The sequence below is a fragment of the Telmatherina bonti genome (assembly GCF_933228915.1).
Source record: "Telmatherina bonti genome assembly, chromosome: 18".
In the NCBI taxonomy this organism is placed as follows: Eukaryota; Metazoa; Chordata; class Actinopteri; order Atheriniformes; family Telmatherinidae; genus Telmatherina; species Telmatherina bonti.
In genome coordinates this window covers 24214127-24233287 of record NC_136616.1, presented here as the reverse complement: position 1 = coordinate 24233287, position 19161 = coordinate 24214127, and the positions used below count along the sequence as shown (strand labels likewise).

General features: G+C 44.0%; 1 protein-coding gene across 2 annotated transcripts in view; it reads left to right on the top strand.

The window, feature by feature from the left end:
* The window catches only part of ppargc1a (peroxisome proliferator-activated receptor gamma, coactivator 1 alpha), a 35155-nt gene that overhangs the window by 13026 nt on the left and 2968 nt on the right, over positions 1-19161 (top strand). Inside the window, exons 3-12 of one of the 2 annotated variants that reach the window (XM_079257419.1) lie at positions 2610-2804; positions 3658-3783; positions 4903-5257; positions 7229-7274; positions 7475-7548; positions 10897-12127; positions 14078-14170; positions 15028-15148; positions 16967-17088; positions 17420-17571. In XM_079257419.1, the coding sequence (XP_079113545.1) occupies positions 2610-2804; positions 3658-3783; positions 4903-5257; positions 7229-7274; positions 7475-7548; positions 10897-12127; positions 14078-14170; positions 15028-15148; positions 16967-17088; positions 17420-17571 (2515 nt within the window). Of the gene's footprint in view, positions 1-2609; positions 2805-3657; positions 3784-4902; positions 6242-7228; positions 7275-7474; positions 7549-10896; positions 12128-14077; positions 14171-15027; positions 15149-16966; positions 17089-17419; positions 17572-19161 lie in introns of both variants that reach the window. The other variant, XM_079257418.1, reaches the window with a different exon arrangement.

The window sequence follows — 19161 nt, the reverse complement described above, 5'->3', positions numbered from 1 at the left end:
CCCTTTAGAATTGGAGCGGGGTTAATATATAGTGATCCCACAATTAGCCTAGGATTGTTAAGATCTCTTTAATTCTGTGAGGTCCATTAAGCGGGACGGCCGGGAAAATGCTTCCACCAAGACAATTTTTCTCTCCTCTCTTTGTTCTTCCTGTCCTCTTTTCCTCTCAGCAGCTGCTGTTGTAATCAATATGAGTGGACATGGCTGTCTGCAGGTTGCCAGGTTATTCAGCCCTCTGGGTGCCATAGCTCCTGACGTTCACCCACAAAGTGATTTTGTTTACAAATGCACAAGAAGCAAGTGAGTTATTGGGAGTAGATTGACTTTGGTACAGAAACTCTGTACAGTGTGGTCTCTAAGCTCGTGTGGAAAAGCTCGCCCTCCTGGACAGAGCTATTAGATCATTTTCTCTCCTGGGTAGAAACGATCACTGAGGTTTGCTCTTTACCCCAGTTTCTCAAATCCCCACTTGGCCTATGAGTGCCTGCACTAGAGCCACAGCAGCAGTTGCTGCCTGACCATCACGACTTAGGGTTTTACAAGTGTCTCACAGAATACAAGAGTCCCTTCTGAGTTATCTTTGGGGATACAGAGTGACTGTGGGAGCTTGCCAATTGGCTTTTTTTTTCTTTTTAAACAGGATTGAAATCATTACATCTGAGCCTGCCACAGCCTCAAAAATTTTGCTAATCCTTTCTAAACCGTGATATAACGGCATTTACATAGCCCAGTTTTTGCTGTTGCTATGATCATACAGTGACAGTGCAATTTCTACACAATGTTAATTTATAGGTTTAAAGAGGATGTGAGAGGTGGATGAAGCTGCACCTAAATGCAACGTTGATTGGATAGTTGATGAGTATGGACCTAAACAGATGGTGGAGTCATTAAAGAGTCATTTGTGATAATCTAAAATGATTCCAAATTTCAATTTTTCATACCAGGATGTATGTTTGGGCTAAGCTAAGGCTCCAGCTTTATCTGCAGTTAATACCAACCCGCTTAGTGCTCAGGTAATGATTTGGGAAGCTGGGAAATGGCGAGCCTTTGAATAGCACTAGGTTCCAGCACAGTGGATTTTGAAGCTTTTTGCAAGTAATTAAACAGCATGCCACCTCATACAGAGCAATTTCCTGCAAGGCATTTGCTTGCCAATGCAGCATGGCCCCAGTCTACATCATATTATCTCTGTGAAATATGTCCTCTTTATCATTTTTTAATAATGACTGAGTGTTTATGTTGTTAGGAGAAAATCTACTCAGTGAGCATCAGATTAATATTTCCCTCACTGTTAGTTAGCTAACTGAATGGCGAAGAAATCTGTGTCATCTATAAATGAAAATTGGAAAGGGAAAGCATTAAAATTGCTCCTACCTCATTTGTAAATCCAAAGCTTCTCTTGGGGGGGGGGGGGGAAGCAACCCATGGTGGGCCTGTAATTGTGTAAAACCAGTGGGGTAGACAGAAAAATATGGTTGTACATGTAGGATTCTGAGTAGTCTTTGGTAAAGTGCCGGTATTTGAGATGTTGGTCCCCCATCCCATGGCATAATGATGGCCACACGCCGTCACCGAGTGATGATAATCCTGCCGTGTGCATAAAGGGATTTGTTCTTGTTGGGCTGGCCACAGAGCATCCCAGGGTGAAAATGCTGTTTATCTTTCTGCTGTCTCGAAGTCCCCTGGGCTTTTATGCCCCTGGAGCTTGCACTTCCTGTTGTCAGTGGTCAACGCAAAAAGACACAGCCATGCACACCCGTAGACACACACACGCCCTTGTAAGCAAGCTATGACGATCTCACTCTTAATATCTATCTATATCACACAATCTCTTTTCCTGTTTTTTTTCTCACTACACACATGCAAAGCTATTATCCCCCATAACCTCCCAGCTCACATCTCTCCCTGGATATCTGTCTCTGTATATTCATTGCTCTTTATATCACACAGTCAGTAATAATCTGAACCATTAAAGAGCCAGTTGTAGCAAGCACGCGGCTCTTCTGGTGCGTCAGAGTGGGGCTGAGTGGCAAGATTAAGCTTTATTTGTAATGAAATGTTGACTGCAAATCCTTATCCTGAATACCAGTTGTCAAAAATTTTGAATATATCACATTTATTTGGTGTTAGTGGGTTGTAATTGTCCTTATCTGGGGATTGCTTGCAAACATTTTGCATGCACGCCATTTGTCTGAAGACTTTCTGGGTGAAAAGAGAGAATAGATAACTTCTGTTTATTGTTGCCTTCAGCTTTCCCTTCTCTATACACCAACCTGCTCCAACACAGTTGGTCTTCCTTGGTACTTGTCAGCGCTGGTAATGGTTTTCTTTTTGGTGATGTTATTTTGGTCCAGTAAGCTGCATGCTTAAAATATGAGAGTCAGACTTGACTCACATACATGCAAGTAGAATTTTGTCTTTCTGAGGGTTTCGAGAATACACTGGGTTCTACCACTGCAAAAGAAATATGAATAAAAACTCCTATATTAACACAAAAAAAAAAGGTTTCACACACCCAAAAGCACCTTTACACCCAATGTAAAATATATGTTTTTCTCTTAACTAAAATGCCCTATTTTTCTTGTCTTCTTCCTTTTCCCCCTCCTAAGAAGATAGATGAAGAAAATGAGGCCAACTTGCTGGCAGTGCTCACAGAGACCCTGGACAGCATCCCGGTGGATGAGGACGGATTGCCTTCGTTTGAGGCCCTGGCAGATGGGGACGTGACCAATGCCAGTGACCGGAGCTGTCCTTCCTCTCCTGACGGCTCACCACGCACCCCAGAGCCCGAAGAGCCGTCTTTGGTAACACCAACAGCTACTACACCATCCTCTTCAGAGTCTAAACACAAGTTTCTCCCCTGGCACCATGTCTAAAGACATCGTTGTTTCCTTTTTTAACAATCTAAAAGCAAAGGCTTTGAACGGTTGCGCACCAAATTTTTTGGTTAGCCCTGCCCAAGTTGTGCTTCATATTTAATTAGAGATGAAGATGTAATGGAAAGGGAATGGATAAGAGTGCTTGCTGCTTTGTGTTAATTACATAACACTCCTATTGTGGTGGCAATTCAATGACATGAATACTGTGGTGGGGCCAACTGTTGTTGACACATTACTGCAGCCCAAGAAATAAAGCTGCTACATAACGAAAGGGGGGAAACTGAAATTCATCCTATCTCATTTATTTTCAGTTGGTCTCAACTCATCCCAGCGCACCCATAAAACCCCCTGACTTCCCAGTAAAAGGCAGCAAATAATTGTCCTGTTATATGTACTCATGACCGTACCATATTGGCATTTTTCTAACTTTAATGCTTTGACCCAAAATGTTATGTTATTTTACCGTATAGTCCATTTTATTCCATGCCTGTTTTTTTCCAAATGACCTTTAGTGAAATGCCTGAATGTGTTTATTCAATCACAAGAGAGAAGCCTGGTATTGTTTATACAAAAACACCTACACAAGATGAAAAAAACGTCTTTTTTCCATTTCTATAAACTGCATACAGCTGTCTTGTCACAGTGTATGTTTTTTTTAAACTGTAGTAGCAGTCAACTAGAATATGATGTGTAATTGAAGGAAAATGTTCATTTACATAACATAGTGCGTCTCCCCTCCTTCTCCTACCCTTCTGGTGCTGTTTGGGTCCATTTGCAGCTGAAGAAGCTCCTTCTGGCACCCGCAAACTCCCAGCTCAGCTATAATCAATACACAGGTGGCAAGGCACAGAACCATGCAGCCAGCAGCAACCACCGGATCAGACCACCACCTGCCGTCGTCAAGGTAGGGACACACACACAAAATACATGCACTGCCTCGCTGCTTATTTCATTCTGTTTATTTATCTTTCTCATTCTGCTCGTGCTCATTTTTGTTTCTCTCTCTCTCTCTCTGTCTCGCTCTCTCTCACTCTCACTTCTTGTCACTTTTTTTTTTTTTTTCCTTTTTTTGGTGGCCACCTTCAGAAGATTTTAGACTTCTGCTTTAGCAGTCTGCTATCCCAGGGGGCTGTCTTGTAATGAAAACAGGCTGATTGCTGTTGGGCTTTCCAGGCGAGGCATCGGCACTGTTGTCTCATTAGCTCCAACACTTATATGCCTTAGTATAGTGCCTGTTAGAGTAAAAAAAAAAAACAGAAAAAAAAACCTAACACTTGGATGAGATTGATGTCTTGAGATACCAAGATCAAAATATTAGCTGTGATGTTCTCATTAGATGACTTGAAAACAGTATTTACTATCAGGATGGGTTTGATTAAGGTATAATCTTAGTCATTATAAGTACCAGTTGATGATGTGATTACATTTTTTATGTCAGAATGCAACATTTATTTACACTGCCATGTACAGCATACACTTAAGAGCTTGTTTGCTCTTGCTTGGCAAAAATGTCTGAAATTTTCATTTGCTATGCTTTATTGAGTGCTTAAAATCTGCTAAATATGAAAAGGATCTGTATCTGTTCACATTGCGCGTAAAACACATCACAAACAGATTTTTGTGTGCCCTGCGTACGATGCACATTCAGTGCGTCAACCTTCCTCGCTGAGTCTATTTTCATACTGTGCCTTTGAGTCATCCATTTCTGGAGCAGAGCGAATGAGGACTCCCGGAGGACATGGTGCACGTACAGAGTGGCGCGGTGGTGCTTGGGGGGCCACGTAATTAAGATGATGGGCGGACGGCACTCCCACCATCCCCTCCCAGACACTCGGGCGACTACTGTGCTCTGGCTTGCTTGAGTCACCCATTCAGCCTCTCTGTGGCTCCACTTCGTTCTACTTTTATGTTTTTGTCTTGGAGTACTTAGCATTTCTCACAACTCGATCAGCTGTACTGTACACACAAACTTTTATCTTAAGCAAACTTAGCAATTGTGTCCCTTTTTTTCTGTTTTGTACAGACGGAGAGCCCCTGGAATGGTAAAACAAGAGGGGGCTCTAGCCAACAGAACCGCCCGGTGAGGCGGCCTTGCACTGAGCTGCTGAAATACCTAACGGCCACCGATGACATCCTGCTCCACACCAAAGCCAGTGAAGCCAAGGGCGCCTGGGGAGGGGCCAGTAGCAGAGACAAGAGTGGCCTGGGTCTCGGTGCCTCATCCTCCTCCTCGTCGCCATCCTCATCATCCACCTCTTCGTTCTCCTCCCTGTCATCCACCTCTTCCTCCTGTTCCACCACCACCTCCAAGAAGAAGTCCGCTGTGCCATCTCAACAACAGCAGCAGCAGCAACCGCCGCAGCAGCATCACCAGCGAGGTGAGAGCCGGGCTGCAGGCGAGTGTAATATGGCTGGTGTTGGGGCTGGGAAGTGGCAGCGTTGCGCTCACGATGACGGGGTTAAGGAGTCGGAGGGTGCCTCTATCCCTGTTGGCCACAGAACCTACACCTGCGGCCATGCCCGCCCCAAACTGGAGCACAGGCCGCCAAGTGAAGAAGGAAGGCCGCCAGGCGATGTGGGCCGCCTGGCCGCCGCTAGGTTTATTAGGTATATGCATTCTTATTCCCTCCCTCCCCGAGAGGTGAGTCACAGCTGTGAGCATTGCCGAGAGGCTGCAGGCGCCACTCAGGCTAGTGAGGGCTTTGGCAGGCAAGGCCGTAGTAACAGCAGCAGTGCCAGCCGCACTCCGCACATCACAGTGACAATAAAGAAAAGAGATGAGAAGCCGGGGCACCCTTTACTTAGCCAGCTGCTTACTTCCAAACAGAGGCCCTCTCAGTTCCAGGCCAACCTACCCTCACCCACAATCGTCCCTTTACATAGCAATAAAAGCAGATCAGCAGGTAATAAGAGATCTGAGAGCCCAGCCCAGGTTTTTTCGAAGAAGGAAGAGAAGGAGGTCAGACAGACCACCAATCATAAAAAAGAGGGAGAATGTCTGGTTGACGAGCCTGATTCAGGACTCCTGTTGTCACCTTTCACCTTAGACCTTGAGAACTGGGTCAGCCAGCTAGAACCAGGGCTAGACATGGGCTTTGGACTTGACCTGGTGTGGCCAAACCAGGGGGGCTATGGGGAGGATGTTGACCATGATGATGATGGTGATGGTGTTATTGATGATGATGATGATGACCATGTCATGGGCAGCCCTGCAGCGGTGCTCTCACAGGGCCCACCAAGCCCACTCATCCCATATACTAGCATTGCAGAGCCCACCCCTCCCTGCATCATACAAGGGCAAGGGCACCCACACAGGCAGGCACTCAGCGAGCACCCAGATGACCAGGGCCACCCGTTGTTAGGTAATCATGACTGCATCCCCCCACTGGCCTTATCTCTGCTCTCTCTTCTCCCGCTCTTGCTCTAACCATTTCCGAGTTTGATTTCACAACTAACCCGTATTCTAATGTGAATCTAACAGTCATTCTGAGGACATAAACACCAATGACTGCAGAAAGCCTGCTCGCCAATGCTTTTCGCTAGTCCAGGAGGCATTTTGTTATGTTTTTAGGCTGGTTGTTTTTTTTTGGTGGGTTTTTTTTTTGTTTTTCAAAATTAAAGAGTGAAATTTAGGAGAGAAAAAAAGGAGGGGATGGAAAAAGGGGTGAGCCTTGTCTTGCTACTACACACCCTGCATTCACAAAGTTGATTCCTTGAACCATCTTTGGCTGATTGAGCTGAGTGTGCTGAACATGTACATTTAGACTGAGATCCCTGGTCCTGCTCTTTAGCATCGTGCTACCAAAGCCACATTTTCTTAGCTGGAGCACAAAGTCGGCCAGAGCCTCGGGCAACTGCACAAGCTTCCTTGACTCTCCTTTCTTCCTTCTTTTTTTTCCCCCCTCCTCTGCTGATGGTGCATGCGATATGACTTTATTGTCTAGCGAGGGGCTCACCCACTGTCATATGTCTTGTTTGTGGCATTGTCTCTGTATGTTTTTATTCCATTATGATCTGTATGTTGTCTTGAGCGCAGTCTGTCTGTGTCTAGACACTTCTTAAACCATCACTCCATCCTGCCTCACAGAGTAAACAGTAAATCCTAAGAGAGTAAATTGTTAAAATTGGGGTCAATTTGATTAAAAAAAAAAAAAAAAAAAACCTTTGTATATTAGTGTCCATAGAAAGTATTTATAACTAGGGATGGTGTTTTTTTTTTTTTTTTGTAGTAATAATTGTATTTGTTGAGGAAATTTAGGGATAATTGTTGCAGAATGTGGACCTTTTCTCTTCTGCCTTGAGTGTCATACTTAGGTCAATAATTACCCATGCTCCTTTGTGTTCTGCAGCCAAACCAACCACCTTGCCACTACCTTTGACCCCAGAGTCTCCAAAGTAAGTGTGAGAAGTTTTTCCACATTATTCTAGGCAAAAAGCAACAACTACAACAAAAGACAAAGCCAAAGAAAACTATACAGACTAAAATCCAAATGGAGGCATTTTTGTGACTCATTTCCATTTCTTATATCACAAAACTTTCACTTTCCAAGTCTTCCACCTGACAAGTAAGATTTTGCATATTTTTTGTCTTGCAGTGACCACAAGGGATCACCGTTTGAGAACAAAACCATTGAACGCACATTAAGTGTGGAGATTGCTGGAACCCCAGGTAAGCATACTTTAACTTATCACCTCTAAAATCTCTATATATTATACAAACCCCGAATAACTTTCATTTCTTGGGTATTGTAGCTTGTTTTGGGTTAACGCTGAATTTTTTAGCATCTTGATCACTGTCACCATTCAGAGTTCAAAGTGAAGGCATATGAGATTGCTTTTATGTGTAGTATTGATTAGGCTTTCCAATCTCTTTGGGGTTTAACAGCAAAAACCCGCCCATGACTCCCTGTTCTTCATAATTGAAGAGTTAATATGCCTTTTTTTCCATTGGATCCTAATGCTCTCTGACTGACATCTTACCTTGCCCACGCATCACAGGGAAATCGAAATGGCAGTGGTATTGCCTTAATTGCTTAAGCTTTGTAATTCAGTTTTGTCATGATGATATGTGCCTTCCCGTCCGGAAGTCTCTTCTCATGCAGTCCTTTTGATCCATTGACTTGGAAGTAATTTCCAGTGTAATATGCCGGTGTGAGGGCATCGCTGCATAATTCAAAGTATTGGTGATGCAGTATTTGTTTTGTTGGATTGTAATTCATTAGAAGAATAAATTGTGCAATAAGCCATTAAGACACAAAAGTGATAATAATGGTTACTACACATTTCTTTAGGCTTCATCATTGTAGATCAGTAAAAATGAAATGATTGCCCTTTGGCCTCTCACTCTGGCCCTTCTGGGTATTCATTTACCAAGAGGGGGGATATGATCCTTGTTCTTGCTCATGTCTTTCCCTTGCATCCTCCATTTGTGGGGGATAGAAATTCAAACCTTGGGAAGTATCTCTGTGTCCTTCTGACTTTGGCTAAAGTGTTGTTTAACCCTCGTGTGTGGATAAGCTTCAGGGTCAAATGGGATGCCTGTTGGTCCTAAAGAGGGGAAAGAGCAGTGCTCCTTAAGCTCCGGGGCAGTTAAGCACAGTTAATATTTCCTCCTGTTTTACTGCACGTGGTTGAGTCTATTGACCTGTGGCCAAATCTGCGTGTTCGTTCTGTTCCACCACGTCCATTTTACAAGCTTGGTCAAATAAAGCCCTTCAGCTGACTTCTCCATCCTGGGTAAATTTAAGATTGAATATTAGCAAGAAAGTCATTAGTCCAGAAAGCTCTGGGTTATTGAGCCCCATTTGTAGTTAGAGATTAGCTTTTGAGGCTCATGCTGTATGAGATTGATGGATATAGATCCCAGAAAGTGCAGGGGGGTAAGCTGCTGCATGTCCTTTTAGCTGATTTAGAGTAACATTCCACCACAATACAGATAATGGGTGCGTTACTGATAGTCAAATGGAGCTATGTTGACTGTGTGGCTGAACTTTAACCTTTACTGGGAGTTGTCGTGGATGTTCTTGTTTGAAATAAATATACATTCAGTTGTCAGGAGTTGTAAATTGTTTACCTTGACAAATGGTTTCTTATTGCAAATAAAAACAATACCAACATGTTTGCTGACCCTTCTCAGACAGGTACGGTAAAGGTTACAAAAAGCAGTGAGGCCCCCTTGGGATATGACTGTTCAGGCCTAATCTCTGCCAAGCTAATAGATTTACCCAGTGCTGCTGTGTTGTCTTTAATTACTGTATCTCATGACACAGAGGTGGTCGGTGTGTTGCTATTTGCATAGCTTACTGCCGGATCAACTCTTTAAGCCTGGAGTTGTTATTCGCTCCGTGGTCTCCTTGCGATTTACAGCTGGACAAAGAGAGAGAGAGAGAGTGAGAAATGATAAAACCATCCTATTTCTTTCTGCTGTGCTCACTTGTTCCATCGTTTTCTTGCCAGTGTCTGCATGATTGGTGTTTGTGTCTGCAGATCATCCATCAGTAGCAAGTTTGACTGAGAGGCACATATTTATCTAACTCTGATTTATTTCACCCCCACTGCTAATGGCTCCTAGTTTATGATCCCATGCACAAATTGTTTTGGGCAGATGGCGCTTCATTGGTGAAACAGAAGTTTTTCAGGCATTGTCTACCATCCCCTATCCTTTTCTTTTGTCTCCTTTTTTAATTGGCATAATGCATGTATATATGTGCAGTCCTACCTACAACCATGTCAAGAGAATAAGTTTATTGATAACCCTTTGGCCCATGGATCCCAAACATGAGCAAGTTATTTCAGAAACGTACACATTTATGTGTCAGGCTCCCACACTCTCTTTGCCAAGCTGTCTCTCTGGTGCATATTCTAACACAGGATTTGATACTAATAGCTGTCATTTGGTGCAATTCGCTGGCAAGGGAAGAATGATGTGCATTATAAGAATGGCAAAGAAGAGGGGAGAGCGTAGGTGTTTCAAAGTGTCTGAGCTTGACTCCAGTGAGAGACTGTTAGTGACAAGCGTTCCTGCGTGTGTGGGCACATTTGTTCTGTGTGAGAAAGAAACAGGAAAAGATGAAGAGTGACAGAAAGGGGGAATGGAGATTGATCCAGGGACGATAGCAGACAAAGAACGAAAGAAAGGAGTGGAACACAAGGCTAAACCAAAGAAAGAAGGAGACCGAAGAAGAGGAGGGAAGGGAGAATGAGAGTAATGGTGGCGGCTGTTTGTGTGAGTGCATTAACAATGCTATAAAGGGGGCTCATCTCAGGACTTCCCATATAACTGCCATCTGTCTGGTTATAAATCTGTAGGAGGCAAGGGAAGAGATGGAGGGATGGGGGGGGCACAAGCAGTAGGGACATGCCATCTGAGAAGAATGTCAACCCAATCACCAGTTCTTCCTATGCTTCCTTGACATAGCCAGCATCTTGCCACGGTAACATCACCAGGCATGACAAAATGAAAATAAAAACGTAGTGACGTTCGTTGCCCTCTGATAGAGTTGCCCAGAAAATACGGATTTGCTACATAATCATGAAAACACGAGTGACAGCATGTTAGTTATTGCATGTTTAGGTTCTTTTGTTAACCGCTTGTAGAACTACATCATATCCTGGACACATATCTGATACATTTACTTCTTTTTTTTTTTTTTTCACCACTAAATGTATTAACTTCGTAGCCTGCAGGGTTTTATGTTGTTTTTTTTCCCTTTAAAATGGATCTTTTCAAGGTCAGAGAGGAGGAGAATGGCAAGTCATCCATATTACAGCGCAGCTATATTAAGTTACACCAAGCATTACATTAATCTGTCAAGATTGCAATAAAATAGGATTAGACCAAGTGAAAGTGAATATTTTAATCAGGCATGTATCGGCGTCCACTGTCCATAAACTGACCTGGGGGTTTATAGATGACTGAGGGGAGAAGGGAAAGGGGGACGCTTGGGGTGGGCTGCATTATGATTCTATTTTCATTTTACTGCTCTCACCCAACCTCTGTCTCTTCCTCCCTGTCTAGGTCTGACACCACCTACAACGCCCCCACACAAAGTCAGTCAAGAGAATCCTTTCAAAGCATCTCTCAAAACCAAGTTGTCCTCATGTTCCTCCTCAGCCTTGACATGCAAAAGAGCCAGGCTGAGTGAGTTGGGCGCCGGCGCTCTGGCCCCAGCCCCGGCCCCAGGTGCCTCAGCTGGTGGCCTCACTAGGAAGGGTCCTGAACAGACTGAGCTTTATGCACAGCTGAGCAAAGCATCCAGCGACCTCCCTTATGCCGTCACTCAACATGCAGTGGGGGGCTGCCTTGAGGAGCATTGCAGCACTGGCAACAATAAGAGGTCCGCTTCCCATGGCCACAGCGACCATGACTATTGCCAGGCGTCAGCTTGTACTAAGAAGGATGGGGGAACAGCCACCGTGGCTATAGCTGTGGAAATGACATTCACCCCAGGTGCAACTGCTGCTCCCTTACCAAGTGCTGGCAAAGTGAAGAATGGTCTTGTTGAATGTAAAGACTCAGCCATGCCAACATCTTCTTCATCATCATTTTCTTCTCCATTATCACCTTCACCTGGCCCTTTGGCTAAGCAGGAGAATTTTGTCTCTGTTGATGGAGAATCAGGCCATGTCAGGGGCTTAGGAGAGCAGACCCTTAAACAAACCACTCAGATCCCCGCACGAGGGGCCACTGCTGTTAGGGACCAACAACAGATTTCTGCCACCAGCCGGAAGCCCCTGTGCGACCAGGAAATCAGAGCAGAACTCAACAAGCACTTTGGCTACCCACTCCAAGCCCTCTATACCAAGGGTGGCCAGGACAGAGAACCAAGCGGCAAACCCAACAAGGCTACAGCTGTTCAGTCCTTCAAGGAGGAAGAGAATGACAATTACTCCCAGAGGCTGCCTGGCTCCAGCTACCTGCACCCAGGGTTTCTACCCTTCCATGATGAGCTGGAGCTGGGGGAAGGCCGTGAGAGTCGCTTCATCTATCCATGGGAGGGCACCCCTCTGGACCTACTCTTTGACTGCTCTCCCTGCTCTCCCTCGAGTTCTCCACCATCCAGCTGCTCCCCCTCACGAGGCTCCGTCTCCCCACCTTCCTCCCTTCTCCTGTCACCCAGCAGGCCTTTCTGCTGGACCACCAGCGGGTCCCGCTCTCGCTCTCGTTCCCACTCCGGCTCCCGCAGCTCTTCATCACGATACCGCAGGCGCTCTCTGTCCAGCTCTCCGGACAGACGCCCCTCCACATGGTAAGTAAATCTCTTTTCATCCAGCTCATGCAAACATCCTTGTTTTTCTGTGTTTTATGAAGACCTTACACTGACATATATGGGCTTCTAATTTTTCGCATTTCTCACAAATATAGATAAACAAAACCACACACACATATATGCACCTTGGCTTCTGCCCAAAAATACACTTTAAACAGAGCGTGGCAGGGGGTTCAATTTAAGAGTGTAACACAGACCGGATCAGTCATCAGAGCTAGTGTGAGACAGGGTAGACCTTGAGGACTCTTAAACAGGATTTATAGTCCGTCTGAACTTAACGGCGGATGATTGCATTGCATCGGAAACCTCCTCCCTTCACACCTTTCAAACATTTTGCACAGTCTTGCATGAAAATCTAGGCTGTTTTCGACACATACACACCCCACAAGTGTTTTATAACATGGTCAGACAGCACATCTTAACAACTAGTTCTGAGAGTCTATTAACTTTTAACAGGAGTATTTGACTCCCTGCTACTTTTTTTTTTCCCATAATGGATTACTAGCTATATTATCTGCAGTCGTTGTATTAACGGAAATAATTCATTTGAGCAGGTGACACTTTAAACTTATCTGACAGGGAATAAGAATTAGCTCAAAGGTATGGTCTCCCCAAACCAACAAAAGATGAACAAGAAAGGAAAGAGTAACAGAACATGAAAGGTGCCAGAGGCGCTGGACTTTTGAACAGGATGAGTTTTCATCTCTAGGCAGGGAGTTTCGTTTGACTGTCTCTGTAGCCCTCCTGCTTTACTCACTCCCTTGCATGCAGTGCTTCTGTTTTTTATGTAATTTATTTATTTATTTGATCACGTTTGATACTGGGGATATTGTTTTAAGCGGCAGCTGTTGTTTTTACTGAGTGGAAAACTCTTCTCTTTTACATCCCGAGAGATGAAAGCCAAATTTAGTCTGTGGGAATGTGGTCTCCAAACCCCTCTCAAAAAAGAATGCTATCATCATAGCCCTGTGTGAGAACTACATTTCCCATGTTTACCTTTGATCAAAACTGAGGGAGTTTTTGTTGTTTTGTATTTTTTCTTTTTCTTTTTTTTTTGGTAGAGGAACTGAAGCAGACACTAGTTGCTGGAAATGATGTGAATAAATTCAGTGTGTCAGAGGAGGTTCGTTGAACGCTTGACAGTGTAGGACTCCACGCCAATGATTCACTTTGTTTGCATGATTACTGAAAGGTCAGTTTACTCCATAAAACCAGCAGAATTGCTTTATTCTGTTCACCAACTTGCTCACAAATGATGGTGTAATAGTCTTTCGAGGCGTTTGATCAAAAACTGACATCAACAAAACGTAGATTTTCCAAGTAAGAAGGGAGTCTTTGCCAGTCATTAAATGAAAAATAGAATTTTAGCAAAATAATTCTGGAAAGCAACGGTCCCGTGTTTTAGGTTTCACAGCCTATGATCCTCAATCTTTCTAAACTGACATTCCTTTGCTTCACTGAGCTTCCAAAACTTCTTTCTTTCCATTATTCAGGTCTTCCTTCTTCTGCAGCTCTTCAATAATTGAGCATCAGAAGTTCAGGGAGTGCTGGGGTACAAGCTCTACAGTGAGGCCACTAGGGCTTAAACTATTGAGCACTTCTGTATAGAACATAGATATTAGGTACTCGCAGAGCTAGCTGAGGTGTGTAAAAGCAGATAAAATAAATTTTAAAAAGCAATATGCCACATACATTTATTGTAGTTATGATTCATGAGAGAAAACGCTTTACGTACAATTAACTGTTAAATGTTATCGCGTTTTGTGCTTATCTGTAAAGTCAAAGCAGTTCTGGTGGCATTACCAAATCAATCAAGGTGTCAAAAGTTTTCAAAGGCGTTCTAATTTTTCCCCAGGCAAAAAAATTAACGGCATTCCAGCATTAAGGTAAAGTTCTCACCTTTTTTTTTTTTGTTGTTTTTCCCTTCAGGTCTCGTCACAGCACAGACTTGAATGCTTTTCGCTCAAGAACCCACAAGAGCCCCCACCCTCAGTCTCGATCTCCTCTCAGCCGCAGGCCAAGGTGATTGCTTTAAATTAATTATTTAACTCCCTATTTATTATGCGTTGTTAACCTTTGTTTAGTTGCATGCTTCAGGTAAGGACAAATGTTAAATCCATGGAGCTGCTTAAGATTTTGATTTTTAAGATGTATGATGGTCTGAGCAGACGTGATAAGCAAGTTAGGATACTGTTTGTCTCTCCACTCAGAAAAATGTGCAATTTTTCAGATATTTCCTTTTCACTGTTGTTATGTTTAATTAATCGTGTTTTAAGGGATAAAAATGAAAGAATTACAAATTTTGTACAGTCATACAACACACCGATAATGACGCATATGCCACTTGGTGCATCTGTAGCTTTCCACGAGCCACTGCAGAGGGGACTATTTCATATGCAGAGAAGTACTGGCCCAGATTGACACCATCTCAGTGCTCGGAGCTGATTTGGCACCCACGTGCCTAATGACACCCGACAAGCCAGAGAGTCGCTCATCAGTTGAAAACTTAACAGACACGTCTTGTACTAGTCTGGGGTGGGGGAGAAAGTAGCACTTTCCTTCTTGATGAAGCCCTAACTAAGCAGAAAGTAATGACATGTGAAGTTGTGCTGACAGTTGCAGCTGCCTGGCTCCCCGACCGCGCTGCTCGTCGGCACTCCCGCGGGCCTATCCTGCAGGCTTCGCAATCATAGCAGTGGTGGAAAGACATCTTATTAAGGCGTCCATCTCTTTTGCTTTGCAACCAACTTCTCAGCCATCAGCGGACTAGTCCTCGGTGGATTCTGCCAATTGTTCTTCATAAATGTCGACAGTAAAGGTGCATTTAAGGGCCTGGGGGAGGACAGTGATTGATGTCATACATGTCTCCTCCTTTACAGGTATGACAGCTATGAGGAGTACCAGCACGAGCGGCTGAAGAGGGAGGAGTACCGCCTGGATTACGAGAAGCGGGAGTTTGAAAGGGCTGAGCAGAGAGAGAAGCAAAGACAAAAAGCAATAGTGAGTGAAATGACGCAACCGCGGTGACATTTCCTCTGTCTATTTCAACTTCATCTTCCTGCATCAGGGCTGATAAAAGACCACTTGTAATCACCACTGTGGCACAACCCACAGAAACCTCCCACAGACACACAGATTACTTAAAACGAGATAGCCTCCGGCCTCGTGCCATGTGCCAGAGCGTCTCTTTGGTGAAAGAACACATACAAAGTGAGTTCCTGAATGATTCAGGCGACAGGCCCTTCCTCTTTATCTCTGGGTTGTGTATTTTTAACATCTCTGTCATCTGGAAACGCTGTCGACTCTTATTAATCACACCACAGGGGTAAAACGTTAAAATAGTCAGAAATAGAATCTAACAGAGCAAGAAGAGGAGAGGGTATACAAAAAGGAAATGGACTCTGATTCTGTTGAGATCGTTCCCTTTTTTCTGTATCCATTTCAAAATTCGCCCTGATTCAGTGAATATCACATTTCTCCCTTATCTCCACTCTCCTTGTCTCAGTGGGAAATTACTCAGGTTTCCATTGGGACATCGCTGCTCCCACCCGTTGATAAAGCACACATTAAGTGATGCAGTAATGCAAACGTGGCGCAGCATGCAGGCATTTTTCTGAGACGGAAAGACAAACAAGTATGAGCAGTCCAGCTCAAGCTGTCAAATGAGGTTTGGGAGGCCAGGGATGCGAAAGCCTCTCTGTGCGTCTGTCTCGCTTGCTCGCTCTGTTTTTGCCTCATTCTTTCACTCATTCACACGCACAAAAAGCAGCCCTCAGGGTGCCATCAAGAAAAGACCACCTATTTATCAGCTGTCAGCAACAAAACCCCTAATTCAGCAAGTACTTTTTTTAGTCGCAAACAGCATATAAGCAGGAAAGAGGGTGGAAACAGCTTTACAGTAATCTGTAGTTAATTTGTATTGTTTTCAGCTACAAGCCAAATGGGCAAAGGTGAACTTTGAGTTGAGTACCAGGCAACTGATTTACATATATGCTGCTACAATTCTCAAGACAGCATTTAGAAATACTAAAAGCCTCGGTGGACTTGGCCCACTAATAGCAAGTACATGGATGAATAAATATATCATAGTAGTGATACAGTATAGCCCTGGGACTCAACTGTATTATATGATTAGCAGATGCATGTAACTACTCAAAAGCTATAATTGGAGCCCGGCGCAGTTTGTTCCGAAATTATTCCACCGTGACCCCGATGTCCTCTGAAGTTCGTAGAAATCAGTGTTTTTCTGTGTTGTGGCTGCGTACGGCTGCTTTTAATGCTTCCTGTCGACTAGTATTCCTTTAAAATTAACAGACTTCTCATTTAGCGACCAAATTTTTTTCTGTGAATTGTGACTCAAAAGCTGTGATGGAAATGGAGAGAGAGAGTGAACGAGAGAGGCAGCATCTTCTGATCTATAAGCAAATCACCCCACAGCTTTATTTTTAAACTTCACAAAAGAAGAAGCAGCCCCAAACTTAAGACATGGCATCATTTGATAAAAATCACTCTGCCTCTGGTTGATGAGTTGCAGAGAGAAAGAGGAATTGTAGTGTCAAGGTAGATTGAAGGCGCTTCCAAACTACAACCCCATCAGATAAGAGGAAGGAAGCTAAACCAATCACAGCGGAACACAAACAGATAGACAGACAGAGAGGAGGGACGAAAACAGGGACCCAAAGTCAGCAGCGGTATCCACAGGAGTGATCAAGTCCAATTCATTAGAGCCTGGTGAAGAAAGAGAAGGGGGAAATGGAAAAACAGCCTCCCCCCTTTTAATCTCTTTGCACCGGCTCTGTCTTTCCTCTTAACGAGCAGGAGGAGAGACGGGTGGTGTACGTGGGGCGACTGAGGTCCGACTGCACCCGGACAGAGTTGAAGCGCCGCTTTGAAGTCTTCGGAGAAATTGAAGAATGTGCAGTGAACTTGAGGGATGATGGGTAAGGCCCCAGGATTTTCTCAGCGTGTGGGTTTGCATCTTTATGGCAGCCAGGTTGGGTGACGTTTACTTTTTCATTCCTAATCTCTTGATTGTGTCAGACCAAATTCCTCCACTGTAACGGCTGAACTTTGACAAAGTGACAAAGATGGAACTTTAGTAGTCTAATAGTGTCTCCTGTTTCATCTACCTCTACACCCACTTTGCCCCAAAGATACACATTTATTGATTCTCTTTTGCATATAAATAGCATGATCGTCATCGAAGTCTTCTGTTAAGTCACTGTTACCCCATGGCAACACTCTGACGTGTCGCTTTCTATTCTTAACCAGGGACAATTTCGGCTTCATCACGTACCGCTACACTTGTGACGCCTTTGCCGCCCTTGAGAACGGACACACCTTACGCAGAGCCAACGAGCCCCAGTTCGAGCTGTGCTTTGGCGGACAAAAGCAGTTCAGCAAATCGCATTACACAGACTTGGGTAAGAGTAGTTTTGTTGTTCTCTTCATCAACCCCCTGCAGGCAGCCATGCAGTGTATTTGCGTGTCTTGAAGACTGTCAGTAAAAAGAGGCGAAAGGGAGGGTGGATTGAATAAGACAGCAAAAAGCCTTGAGTGATGCTTCTAGATCAAAACATAACCCGTCTTTGTGCTGATAACAATTCCTGCAGCCTCAGATGTCTCCACGAGGCATTTGTGGCTCAAGATTGCAAAGCAAGGGCAGAGGTCAGTTGGTGAACATGCCAAGAATAGAGCTCCATTTCCTCTATGCTGGTAGCTGTGGTATCTTAAGGAAGAACAAGGCACACTCCATTACTCATGTGGAAGCATGTTTCTACTGTGTTGAGATGAAAAGTGAGATATTAGTGGGCAAGATAGCACTTGGAAGCGTGTGTGTTTTCAAGTACTGGTAGGTAATGTGGAAAATCTTTAAAGAGTACGAGGAGGTAGATTGTAAGAAGAGAGATTATATTAAAAAAAAGAGAGATGGGGGGGAGGTGGAAGGAGCCCCCTCCAGGAGTTCACTTTGCTGGGAGTGTGGGGGTGGCGGCAGACTGCAGTATAGCGGAATTCATCTAAGTGACTCCCCAGAGTGAACATACATAGCTTCTATGTTGGTCAGACACATAAACCTCAAACAGAAATCTAACTGGAATGGATGCAGCAGAAGCCTGAATGATTCATTTGATAAATAATGCAAGCAATCAGTGAAATCGAGGCTTTTTTCCTTTGGTGTGATGCTCCACTTTTGAGACATGGAGAAAGTCAAGTACTTTATTTTCCTCTGTTTGCTGCACAATAACTAAAGGCAGTGAGACGTGCAAGCTATCCGTCATTATTTGAGGTATTTGCGCAGGCACAAAAGATCATCTCCTCCAATTGATAATGGCATGTAAGATAGGTATTGACTCTTGCATTTTAACAGCCATATGTGAAGTCAAAGATTCTGAAAGGAACTGCTTCAAGATGGTCAATGGGCTACTTGAGAGGAGAAGAGGAAGCCCTTTACCCAATAATGAAGCGGTTACCACATTTTAAAAGCACATGCTTTAAGCCTTTAGCCTTTTAAAGGAGTACATGACACACAGAAACAGTTGCTAATCCCAAAGCCTAGAGGAAAGACATTATACTAAGATTGACTAATCAGTCTAGTGAAATGGAAAGGCCTTCATTCAACTGCCTCTGTCAGAAACAGGCTATTTCAGTCAGCCTCATATTGATAGTGCAAGATAAAGAGATTGAGAGGACCATTTTCTAATAGTGTGGTATCCAAAACTCTTCTCATCCTTTCTTTTTTTTTCCTTGAGACACTGTCCATTAGTTTTAAGTAGAGCACCTGGGTATTTTTCATCCCTCAAGGTGTGCGGTGAGACACAATCCAGCCCTCGGCCATTGCATTAGATCACTACTGGCGTCTCCGAGCTGCCACGGTCATTCCCATTTCTCAAAGCTCGTGGAGTGTGCTGCTGGGCCCTGTAGGTGCCCCATTTGTGAAGCTGTCTGTTGGCTCAGATAAGATACTCTTTATATATTATCAGGTCGATCAAAAAAAAAAAAAAAGAAAGAAAGAA